Raw genomic sequence first — 12,998 nt, forward strand, 5'->3', positions numbered from 1 at the left:
AGCAAGCGAGCTGTTGGCATTTAGAGAGCACTGAGGGCAGGCATCAAGGGAGCAAACTAGTGAAACGTTGCATGTGCAAAAGAGAAGGTCCGCACACATCCAAAAACGTATTTTAAATGCTAAATTTAAATTTAAATGTTTTAGTTTTGAAGTGTTGTTGTATGCATTTGTCATTTTTATTTAATTTCTTTTATTTTCTTAAATGTGTGTATATATATAGTATTTATAGAGTTTTAGCTTTTAGTTTTAATTACTTTTTCTTATTTGTAAGTCGCTTTGGATAAAAGCGTCTGCTAAATGACTAAAAGTAAAAGTAAAAGTAAATAATAGTCTAGAAACAAGAACAGCAAAATTAAGCATGTTCACACACCATTGCTGCAATCATTATTTGTGCCATTTAAATAAACAAACCTCTTATCTGTATGTTAACCTCTCAATCACTATTAGCATGCTCAGTTTCTACTGATTCAGAGTCTGTCTACCTGTATATAGTGCCAGAGCTCCTACTGAGATAAATTCAGGCTCTGCATTAATTTCTAGCTCAAGATCCCTGTAGTATAGAATCTGAGACTCAAATTCAGAAAGAAGAGGGTTCCCCTGGATGAATTTCTGGATGGTTTCCTCTCGATCTTTCTTCCAGATGTGGTGATAGAGGCTGAAGCGATCCAGAGCGGTCACTTTTTCCTGTGTAACAGTACATGAGAAGTATCATACATTACATGTTATACACCATAAAATATCACATTGTCACGTTATAAACACAACCAAATAAAACAAACACATTCAATTAAAGCTATACAGACTTGCCCCCATGGGACATTCATATTTCTGACTTGAATATCCAGATTCAAGAAAAGAAAGAAAGAAAGAAAGAAAGAAACTAAAACAGACCTTCCTGGTGGAGTTGATGGACGTACTAAGCACAGAGACCAGCTTGACAATCTCTTTGTTCTCAGAGATGCTTTTGTGGTAGTTCTTAATTTGGATGGGAATGACCTGGTTTGCAGATGCTGATATATCTGAGGTACTGCCTTCTGAAAGAACAAAATGTTCAAAGATGAGAAGGTTAATAAACAAGAGCAGACAGGAGCTGTGAGACAAGAATGTCTCTGAAAAACACGATTCAGAAATATTATCTTTTTGGCTCAAAACAGTTATATGAAGGACCCTTTATCTTTAATTTGTTTCAGGGGATGAAGGGTTTACAGGGAGAGCTGCTTCATTACAGTAAGAAGAGATATGTTGTTGTGACACTGCTGTACTCTGTCAATTCTGTGTCAGTTTCCTTATTCTGAGAGGGAGCGATGGAGAGAGAATAAACGTTGTGGATAAGATTGTTACCGAGATGCTAGGGACATGTCACCACTTTACAAAATCACACCCACTTTCTGCATTCATTATCTTTATTCCACAGTTTTATTTGTCAAATGACTGGAGATGAACGTATCCATCCAGAGCTTCAATTTTCAACCATTATAAAGACAAATTTTAAACTGACCAAAGACCTGTTATTTCTTGATTTGCTCTGCTTAGCTGTATAATTACAGAGGGTGGGAAAGAGTTGTACCGGCTAGGCTGCGATAGGTCGAATCGCCATCTTCTGATTCACTCTCTTGGCTGTTCTGTTTCAGAGCGGCCATGCGTCGCTCACTCATTTTCCTCTGTGACAGCAAAAATACGCAAGTCTGACATTTTGCATACATTACACTCAAACAAGAACTACATAGATTTTGTATGGCAACTTCTGAGATCATGTCAGTTCAAGAAAGCAAAATAATTACAGAGTATGAGAACAAAAGGTGAATAAAATAGGTAAGGCACACTATAGGCTACTCAAACTCAACATGAAATGTCACTTGAAAGCCATTTTCCTTATATAATGTGACATTTTCAAGTGAAACAGGATTTTTAACAAAAAAGAATGCCAGGTGGGACTTTTTATCAAGAGGATGAGGTGAAAAATAAGAGGCCTTGGTGACCTGAAAAGGAAATGTGTTTCAGGGCATATTTGCCTTTGCCATCAAGGTTGGCTATTTGCACTCAGCATAAAAAAAAATGTAAATGCGTATATCTCTTAAAAGTTAATTGAGTCAGATAGCCCTTTAAGCAAACACACATGGGCTAAAAGCTAAAAAAAATGCTTGGACTTTTTGTAATTTGTAATATCAATTACTCATATTACTGGCACTAAGAATGAGATTTAGCAGATAAGTGTATTAACAATGACCCATCTCAGTGTACTAAATTGAAAATAAATAAATAAATAAATATATACATAACTAAATAAATACCTTGGAAATTCTCTCCTTGCTCCACTGTCCAACTCCTTTACTGACGCTGACCACACAGTCCACAGCTCTGTTCAAGGCTTGCTGAACCTCATCTAGCCCTGGAACCGTGATGATGTTGGGGATGGCTAAACACACTCCCACCCTAAAGATGGGCTGCTGCCCACTTCCCCTCTGCCGAATTGAGGAGTCTGCATCTGCTGCATGGGAAGTTAAATTTAATAACAATGAGTTAGAGTTGACCAACCAAGTGATTATATGAAGCTTCATGCTTTGAAAATAAATATAAAGGTAGGGTCAAAAAAGCTCCCCACTGTGATTTTGCTCATTTTCAAATTGGTTCTATGAATTTGTCACTGTTACAAGTGAGGTTCCCGTACTGCCTCTCTTGCACCACCAGAGGGAACCATCACATGAATATTGACTGTTTTGATTCGGACTTCAATTCCCATCAGCCTTCATACCTGGGACTGATTGCACTACACCTACATCCAATTAGTCACTCACTCAAATACGCATTTAAGCACTGCTCACTCACACTCTCATTGCGAAGTCTTGATTTGCTACAGTTGTCAATTCTGAGCGTTCTTCTGTGGATTACCTTATCTGTGGTTGAATCTGGACTGTACTCTCAAGGTCCTTGCTGCCTGCCTCGACCCTCTGCCTGTTACTTGGACTGTGATTGTTTATCTGCCTGCCCCGACCTCATGCCTGTTCTCTGGTTTGTGAATGTTAATCTGCCTGTTCCGATCTCTCGCCTGTTCTCTGGACTGTAAATTCTCTGCCTCTTCTGTGTTGCTGCCTCCGTACTGTATTAATCATTGTGATAATAAAGCTGCAGATGGATCCTCACTCTTCTGACTCATCGTTACAGTCACACTGATCAACAGAAAGCTGCTCTGTTTGAAAGTAACAACTGTGTGAGAAGTGCTATTCTAATTGACAATAGAAATTGTGCTAATGCAAAATAAATAAATAAATAAACCTTTGACTTAATCAAAACCCTTTTTAAATAAACCAAAAATAAATGTACTAAAGTATTATCAGTAAAACCACTGAAGGAAGTGACTTCACAAACCCAGGAAATGCATCAGTGATGACGCATGGATGCGTTTGCGTAGAGTCTCCAGTGTGTTACGGGTAAGGCGCAGTAATGCATCCACGTTTCGATGGTTGAAATGAGACAGCAGCTCCTTTGCCTCCTCCTCCATCACCTTCATCAGATCCTTCTTTTTCTTCTTTCTCATCAGCGGAGAAGAGGGGCCAACACTAGGGGCCATGGTGCTACGTGACAAGAGACGGCCCTCTGATTTAGATTCCTCCTCTCCTTTGGATAAACAAAATAGAAATGATCACAAAATATTACTATAAGCACTTGGAATATGAGGAGCTACTATGCATTAATAAGGCCTGGTCCTGCACATTCTTTGGTTTTCCTGCATTTTCTGCATATTTGAACCCTTTTCAACCGTGATATTAAGATTTTGAGATTCATCCTTTAACACTGAGAACCATGTTAAGTCAAGTCAAGTCAAGTCACCTTTTATTTATATAGTGCTTTATACAGTAGAGATTGTGTCAAAGCAGCTTTACAGTGTTAAACAGGAAAATGTGTGCTGATAATGCAAGAGGACAATTGAAAACAATCAGTTTATAAGTTAAAGTCAGTTTATTGTTGATTCAGTGATGTCATCGTCCAGCTCAGCAGCTCTTACCATCACTGTCCATCTGTTCCACTTTGCTTTCTGTTCTGCTCTCATCCCGGTTTCTCTCTTCTTCATCCTTCTGCTCAAATTCCAGTAACATATTAATCAGCTCATTGGCTGCCTCCTCCACCAATGAGCTTTTGGTATGCAGCATTTGGGCTCCTTTGATGCAAAGCTCCTAAAATAGGAAATAAATTCAGTGAGCATGATCAAATTGATTATTTCTGTATTCCGATTGATTATATCTTTATGGTCCAGGTGACAAGAAATTGGGTTTTAAAAAGATGGAATAGCAAATGGCAGTGGTAACGAGACACCAACAAATACTATAGAGTAGGGTTGTCAAAAGTACTGTTTTTTGGTACCATTTTGATAACAAAATGTAATGAAAAAAATGTAAAAATTCCAGTCTTTGTACATTATCTGCAGTACTGACTCAATCCAGTTCCCAAACGGGTTTCCCCTAAAATTTGGTAGGCATTCTGACTAAATAAAAAGCTGTACCCACCTGGCAATGGCCCTCATGAAACTAAAAGACTGAAAGTGAATAAGAACAGTTTCTGTACAAATCACATCGTACAAATTTACCACCACGTCAAATAGTTGAAAGAGTCCTATAATTTCACTGATCTGCATTTATATACTTTAGCAAGTGGAATTGGTTCTGCCTCAATATCCTCTGAAAAATAACAGCATGTTGCTATGAATACATAATATGACATTTTTTATGTATATGTATGTGTGTACCTTGGTGGTCTGTACAAACTCCTCGCAGGTGCATGTCTCATCTTCAGGCAACACACACAGCGTAGTCATGCTCATTTCCTGCAGAACCGTGTCGATTCTAAACTCCACCAGATCATTCACTCTTTGCAGCAGAAGTTCAAGGTCCTCTGTGAACCAGGAGAAAGAACCTTTTCATTTCAAATATCTAATCATACTCTGCACATTTACAAACATCTTATGTACACAACAATGCCGGAAGTATGTGGACATTCCTTTGTAAACACTAATGCTTGCTTCTGAATGGCAGCAAATCCTAGCAGGCATGTTCCCACATAAAGTGCAAAGTATTCCAAGAAGATTAGAAGCTGTTTTAACGACATTGTGAGGACCAGCTTCCTATTAATGCCAGTGGCCTTGACATTAAATGTTCAACAAGTATATAATTGGGTGTCCACATATTGTACTTGTGGCCATTTACTGTACTGTATGTTCCAAATGTGGTCATGGAAATCAGCTGTAAAGTGGAGTCTCTCACCAAGTGCAGTAGTGATTCGATTAAGGTATTTCTCAGTGTTTAGAGAGGTCCAATTGAGGGAGGTCAGACCGGGCAGAATGGCCTCATCTACTTTAGCCACATGTGGCATGAGCAGTTGTTCAAAGGCTGGCTGGATCTTAGACCTCACTCTGGAATTCTCTCTCACCATCAACTGAAGCAAGGAACAAACAAGGCAACAGAACACAAGCAAAGAAAATTGTGAACTCTCAGAGGATGGACAAAAATGACGAGAGAATATTAAAAATATCTTCATTTGTGTTATGAAAATGAACAAAAGTCTTACAGGTTTGGAATGACTTGAGTAAATGATGAAAAAAACTTAGAAGGTGAAATATCTAGTTCAGTCATGAAACTCGTCATGGCACAGGCTGATAGGTTCTTAATGCAATCTATAAACAATGACATCATCCAGCATGGCACAAGTTGACTGGCATCTGCTGATTCTGCAGCCAATGAGCTTGCTACTTAACTTTTAATAGTTTGGTTAACACTTTAGTTTAGGGGCTAATTCTCTCCATCTAGTTGCTTATTAGCATGCATATTACATAGCATAGTGGCAGTTTAATAGTACTTACAAAGCACATATTAATGCCTTATTCTGCATAACAATATTTTAGATCCCTTATAACCCACACCTAAACTTAACAACTACCTTACTGGCTATTAATAAGCAGCAAATTAAAATTTATTGAGGCAAATGCCATAGTTAATAGTTACTTAAATGTGAGAATTGGTCCCCAAACTAAAGTGTGACCATAGTTTATTTCAGAAACCCTCCACCTCCCCCGGCTCCACCCATATAGATCTGCTACAGGTAATTTAATGTATGTTATATGTACAGCGGCAGCAGCATGCCTTACATGGTCACAGCAGCATGTCTGTGGATATACTGACAGTAGCAATTATCTGTGCTTGCTCTGCAGATTTATTCCACCTAGACCAAACACATTAACACTGTCATATACATCGCCATGCCAAACTACTCTGAGAGTTGTCATGACTGAACTATATCTATAACCATCAGCAATAATAACAGTAGTAACAGTGATGCATGCCTTAGTTGATATACCTGAAGTTTATTGTAGTTCTTTTTGAGAACATCCTTTTTCTGCTGCAAGATGGCTGCAAAGGGTGGAATCTCCAATCCCATTCCTAGCATACTGTCTGTTTCTCGAATCTGGGTCAGGATCTGGGGGTCAAAGTTCACGTACAGCTCCCCAGTTTCTGGACTCTTGACGAGCAAAGAGGCTTGCAGGCCCACTTTGACTGCTTCAGTCTATAGACACAATGGATGAATATGACTGGCTGTTTAGTTAAAACAAAGATAAAATTGCATTTAATTCATTTAATTATTGCAAGTCTTTAAAGATGACCAGAATTGATTTCTATAAAAATCTATAAAATATTTATTTAAAAAAACATGTATATAATCTAAAAAGGGAGGAAAGTAAATAAATTAACAATTACAGGGTAAGAAAATTAAAACACATCACCAAGTGAAAGTGGCACATGAGCAAAGTGCCAAATGTGTCTAAAGCAAGCAGTCAACAGTACCTTATTTTGACTCTATAAGACAACTGACCTGTGCCATCCAGTTCTGATGATAAAGCACCTCAAACTCCAGCAGCACCTTGGCTACCCGGTTGTAATTTCGAATGATGGGTTTGGCATCTGGAGTGCTGAGTAGCCCAGGCATCTCCTGGAAGAGATCCATGGGCTCCTGGATGCAGCTGTACAGCTGCCGAGCCCACAGGATCCTCCCTGCGATCGGAGGGAGGTCTGGAGCAATGGGGGGGTCTGTCTTCTGCTTGGTGTAAATTCGATAGACCATCTCAATGTCCCTTCCGAAGTTTTGCAGAATTTTCTGGTACTTCTCACTGATGCCCAAGTCTGAGATGCCAAGCCTGGTGAATATGAAAATGACGGGGAATGTGTGTAGTGCAAAATGTGGAAAATAAATAAATAAATAGTTTTTAAAAATTCCAAATAATTGTTTTGCTTTTAAATATTCAAGGAAAATAAATCAAATAAACCATTAAAAAACATAGTTTCCACAAAAATATTAAGCAGCACGACCATCTCCAACTGTTATAGTAATAATAAATGTTTCTTGGGCACCAAATCAGCATATTAGAATGTGTGAAGGATCATATGACACTGAACACTGGAGTAATGACTGCAGAAAATTCAGCTGTGCAATAACAGGAAAAAGTTACATTTTAAAATATATTAAATCTGTTTTTCAAAATTGCTATAAAATTTCACAGAATCACTGTATTTTTTGATACAGTAAATGCAGCAACAGAAACATTATAATTCTTGGTATCCCTTTAGATTAAGGAACACATATTCACTATTAACTTGGAGTTTTCCCTCAATAAACCCCCAATCTGCTGCTTATTGATAGTTAATAAGGCAGTTGTTGTAGTAGTTATGTTTAGGTATTGGGTAGGGTTAAGGGATCTAGAATATGGTCATGCAAAATAAGGCATTCATATGTGCTTTAAAAGTACTAATAAACAGCCGATATGCTAGTAATATGCATGCAATAAGCAAGTAATTAATAGTAAATAGTGCTCCCTAATCTAAAGTGCTACCCATTTCTTACCAACTCCAAACATATACATCACCCTTGTTATTTTGTTATTAAAAACAAAATAATTACATATTACCTTTCAAATTTCTTGAGCACATATAAAGCCCGCTCAGTATTTTGAATTCTGTCAAATGTGTTGTCCATGAAAGTTTTCAGTTGGTTCTAGAAATAAATATTTAAAGCATAAGTCATTTTATAGCAAAAAATATATATAATAATAAAATAAATAAATAAAAAATGTACAAAACTGGAAAAATACTTACATGAAGTTCACTCGTTTGTTTACAAAATTCATCATAGTCCTGATCAAAGTCTGTCCTTCTTTGGTCCAGGAAACTGTACTGTTTTTTCTTCATGGTCAACACAATGGCCTGGACATTCAGAGGACAATATAATTGCCAAAAACAAAGAAACTTGTAGTTGCCAGAGATGTGGTTTGATTAAAAAGAAATCTTAAAACTATCTTGAAATGTGGTATAGTTCACCTAAAAATTTATATAATTTATTATGTCATTGCTTATTCAACCTCATATTGTTCAAGATTGTTTATTAATTGTTATATGGATCACAAAAATAAATGTTCACACTGCTTATTTCAATATAACAATCATAGTAACCAGTGCCAAGCTCCTAATGAACAAAAAAGACCATAAAAGTAGTCCATACAACTTGTGTGCTAACTTTCAAGTCTACTGAAGCCACGTGTTCCTCAAAAATATTAAAGTCTTACAGGCTTGGAATAACATGAGAGTAGGAAAATTCTTATATAATTTTCTTAGTGAAGTATTCCTGTAACAGGCTTTTGATAAAAAAAATATCTTGTAGAAAAAGCATTTCCAGTTGGAAAGGTAAATATTCAGTCGTTTGCTACAACAGCACTCAGCAGTGTGTACCAGAACACCTTAAATGGCCAGAGGAGCAGTTTGTTGTAAAATATTAATTGACTCCTACAGACTGTCAACTTTCACAAAGAACGGGAGTTAGCAATAGATCTTTATCAGCATTTGTTCAATTATTCAGTCCTCCTGGAGCATAGAGTCCTCTGGGTCTGAACTTTGTTTCCATGGACACAAAAAATGAGAGTGAATAAATAAGCTTGTGACTGGAATAAAGAGATGCAATGAATGTTAATGGACTCACAGTACAACAATACTAGGTTAAATCTAAAGGTAATATTTGCCCTTTCATGCAAATCCAGGACCGGCCTGCCAACCTAAATCATAGCCTTTGTCATTCTAAAATAAACTACAATACTGATGTCAGATTAGCGTGAAAGGGCAGTTACTACTTATAAGTCAAAGACATGGCTTTAGTTCCCATGCTGCTTAACGCTCCATTATGAGACATGCATTATGTTAAAAACAGGTTTTTCCTTTACAGTTACCTCCCATTTCCCCAGCATATCTGCAGTCTGTCCACGGTAGGCAGCAGAGAGAACAAATACCACTTAGTCCATGTTAAGAATGCTAATTATAGCCAGAAAATTGTTATATATTGAATCAAACCTCCATCAAAATTGTACAGTTGTATACAGGTAAGGGGATACAGGTAAAGTAGGACAATATTAATATAAATTAAATTCATATAAATTAATATTTATCATTATGCATATATTCTTCCAATCCTGGACATCAAAGGGATAGTCCATCCAAACATGAAAAATCTGTCATCATTTACTTACCCTCATGTCGTTCCAAATTGGCAGTTGCCTTTGACTTCCCATTGAAATATTACAGTGGAAGTCAATCATGTTTGGTCATCAACATTCTTCAAAATATATTCTTTTGTCTTCAGCAGAAGGAAATGCATACAGCTTTGGAATGACATGAGGTTGAGTAAATGATGACAGAATGTTCATTTTTGGGTGGACTATCCCTTTAAGTTCATCCCAAAATATTATGGAATGACATGTAACCATTTGTAGTTCTACAGCAATAGCAAATTATCCAAAAGTGTCCCACTTTAACAGTATTCACCCTATGACACATTACCATTATGAACAGTACATTACAATGATATTAATAAATTCTAATTATACCCCAAACTGTGTATAATATGGTTCTTGTTATGACTGCACAAACTGAGGTGTTTGGCAAACTCTCATTAAATTTCAGCTTATACAATTATTTTAGTTCACTAATAAATGCCTCATCCAAATTAAACATTTATATGCCACTAAAGAAGGCAACTTATACTGACCTATGCCAGTAATTACACTATTATCTTCTGGGTATGTTCTTTTGTCTTCTGGGCAAATCTAAAAATAGACCACCCTGACTACTACATCATGATCATGATACCTGAAATCTGGTTGCCATGGTTTCCAGTCCCTCAATTTTGGAGTCCTGCAGGGCATTGTAGGTGGAAATGGTGCTAAACATGTTTAGAATTTTGTTCAGCCGTCGCTGAAACGTGTCAAACTTGCCAAAGATGTACATCTCGCTAAAGTCAAACTGACGCTCCAAGGGATTCTCCTCCAGCTTCTGCTTGGTTTTTTGGAAATATTTCTGGTATTCCTAAATTATTGGACACAAAAATTTGTGTTTACAGTTTATTCATCTGGTAGACACTTTTTTCCCCTAAAGCAACAATCGATATATTCATTATATCAAAATAAAATGTAACTACATTTGTGTGTTAAACTTATTTGTGTTCTTCTTGTATTTTCCCTAAAAGGGATGAAGGTTAAGTATAGTGTTCAAATGTGGTGTATAGCAGATGAACACTAAATAAATAAGTAAAAATGGAGCCACATTAATGTGAAGCTTGTAATTTTAAATCATATATTTAGTAGAAAAAAAGGTTATCATTTGAGCTGTGGAATTGTCTAAATTATCAATTTTCAGGTATAACGTCTGTCATGTCCATTTCTGGGAATCTTGCAGATAAAGATACAGAGTTTATTGGCTTTACAAGGTCATGACATTGAAGTTGAACTAAATAAAGTCACACTAGACTTCATGCTAGCACAAATAATATTTATGTTGACTGGTTATGTGTTCTTCTTGTGTTTATCTTTGTCTAAAAGGAATGAACATCAGAGCCTTAAAGCTTAGTAAAATCTGTGTCTTGGCAAAATGGAATAGACAAATGTAGAAAAAGGAAGCTGTGGATGAAGGTTAAGTGGTGTGTTCAAAGGCAGTGTTCAGCAGACGTGCTCATAGAGCTGTATTACATATATATATATATATATATATATATACACAAGTATAAGTATATATAAGTATATATACACATCTTCCAGCTAAATGTCATATTGTACCTGATTCAAGCGAATGGCCGCTTTAAGCTTCTCGGATACCACTTCCTGCGGCTGATCCCATATGGTTGCCGAGCCATTATTTGTAATATAGGCCTTACAGGCTGTAATCATTTGATTCGTAACCTAAGGAGAAAGATAATATTTCCAGTTTAAAGTATTAAGCCTGTGAAATTAAATTTAGCTATCTTGGGAGTCACCTCACTCTTACCTTGACAAAAAGGGAAGTGATCTTCTCTGAGGTGTTGTAGTAACGTGAGATGCTATGGATCATACGTATTGCATTTATAAGCCCAGGAATAGCTTCTACCATGGACACCTATAAAGATGCACCATGACCACAGTATTATGACAGGGTGTATTAAACTCTGTATAACAAACTTTATAAACTAGTTATAACACACTGCTACAGGCATTATGTACATAATTAAATACGAACTCACAAATATGCGTTTCTTTCAGTGGTATATATATATATATATATATAAATAATTTTCTATAGTATCTACACAAGATGCTGAGCAGTATGATTTTATTTCCTATTTTTGTATGGCACAAATTTAGTAACTGCAGAATAAGCCTTACAGGGTTGCTGTTGTACAGCGGGTCACAGAACTTCTCAAGGGTGTACAGGTACTTCACATTGTCTTTGGCCTCATTTGCCGCATCAGTGATTCTGATGTCTAGTTCTCGCCAAACCTGCGGAGGCAAATATTTTAGACCTCAAATTAGACCTCAAACTGACTGGCAAAAACAGCTCAAGCAATGGCATTACTGAAATGAAAATGAAAAAGTCATTGTGAAAAAGGAAAGAACATTCACGAAAACTCAATTATAAAACAAATTTACCTTATAAGACAAATGCCCTAGCTATTGTCTCTTTCACCCGACAACTAATAATGATATATAAATCATCAACTAACCTTAATCAGTTTGGACTTGGCTATAATAAGAACCCCCAACACAGCTTTGACCTCAGGGCTCTTCAACTGGTCCAGCAGGTAGTTGAAACGGGACATGCGTTTCTTCCAGTGGTCAAGCTCTGCACGGGGGCCCAGGTCATCTGCTTCTTTCCTTAACTGGTCACTCTCTGCAAGGACCTTCAGATCACATGACAGGGTGGTTAAAAAGTGAATACAACATATAAAAACATGACAAAAAAGTTACAATTTTGAGGAAGATCTAACGTTATTTGCAAGCAAACCCTCTCATATAATAGATTCTATACCACGAATTAAAATGCATTTTCAAAGTAACAGATTTGAAACCTGTTCGATCTGTTTGACCCAAGTTTTCATGCAGGCTTCGATCTTCTCCAGAGCTTCTGCGCTATTGGCCACAGCTGTGTAATCTGAAGGACCTTTCAATGTTTTCAAGTCAAACGTTTCACATTCTTTGAGGTTTACCTGAAATATAAAAAAATTTTCACAGATCTTTCTTTGGGCTAGAGATATTTTGCATGATGGATGTTAAATTGATGATCTGGGCTAAATACAAATTAACATGCAATAATCAAGGTTTATTATTACAAACAAATAAATGAATAAATCAACTATACGTTGCAAAAGGAGTAAGCACTTTAATGTAAGACTTGTGTTTTTGTTAGAGCGCTTTTTAGTAGAAAAAAAATTAAGTTTATTATTTAAACTGTGAAGTTGTCTAAATCACCCATTTTGAGGTAGGACCAATTTATAATATCTGCCATTTCTGGTAACCTTGCAATGAGTTTATCTGCTTCATAAGGTCATGACACTGAAAGTGAAAGCTAGTAACTGTTAAGTTATAGCTAAGTAACTATAACTACGCACAAATCTCATGTTACCTAATATAATGTCTGATATTAGCTAATTGAATTATATATATATAT

General features: G+C 36.6%; 1 protein-coding gene across 1 annotated transcript in view; it reads right to left on the minus strand.

Moving 5' to 3' along the window:
* LOC107751901 (dynein heavy chain 5, axonemal-like) overlaps window positions 1-12,998 on the minus strand; it is a 122,326-nt gene that overhangs the window by 100,034 nt on the left and 9,294 nt on the right. The window contains exons 6-23 of the mRNA XM_016567673.1: window positions 12,400-12,537; window positions 12,055-12,231; window positions 11,717-11,830; window positions 11,343-11,450; window positions 11,135-11,257; window positions 10,173-10,388; window positions 8,136-8,243; window positions 7,949-8,034; window positions 6,859-7,180; window positions 6,346-6,552; window positions 5,256-5,427; window positions 4,742-4,887; window positions 4,010-4,172; window positions 3,367-3,612; window positions 2,292-2,485; window positions 1,580-1,661; window positions 892-1,031; window positions 483-684 (exon numbers count right to left, since the gene is read on the minus strand). Coding sequence (XP_016423159.1) covers window positions 483-684; window positions 892-1,031; window positions 1,580-1,661; window positions 2,292-2,485; window positions 3,367-3,612; window positions 4,010-4,172; window positions 4,742-4,887; window positions 5,256-5,427; window positions 6,346-6,552; window positions 6,859-7,180; window positions 7,949-8,034; window positions 8,136-8,243; window positions 10,173-10,388; window positions 11,135-11,257; window positions 11,343-11,450; window positions 11,717-11,830; window positions 12,055-12,231; window positions 12,400-12,537 — 2,944 coding nt within the window. The remainder of the gene's footprint in view (window positions 1-482; window positions 685-891; window positions 1,032-1,579; window positions 1,662-2,291; window positions 2,486-3,366; window positions 3,613-4,009; window positions 4,173-4,741; window positions 4,888-5,255; window positions 5,428-6,345; window positions 6,553-6,858; window positions 7,181-7,948; window positions 8,035-8,135; window positions 8,244-10,172; window positions 10,389-11,134; window positions 11,258-11,342; window positions 11,451-11,716; window positions 11,831-12,054; window positions 12,232-12,399; window positions 12,538-12,998) is intronic.

Source organism: Sinocyclocheilus rhinocerous, unplaced genomic scaffold (assembly GCF_001515625.1).
Source record: "Sinocyclocheilus rhinocerous isolate Xijiao unplaced genomic scaffold, SAMN03320098_v1.1 scaffold752, whole genome shotgun sequence".
Taxonomy (NCBI): domain Eukaryota; kingdom Metazoa; phylum Chordata; class Actinopteri; order Cypriniformes; family Cyprinidae; genus Sinocyclocheilus; species Sinocyclocheilus rhinocerous.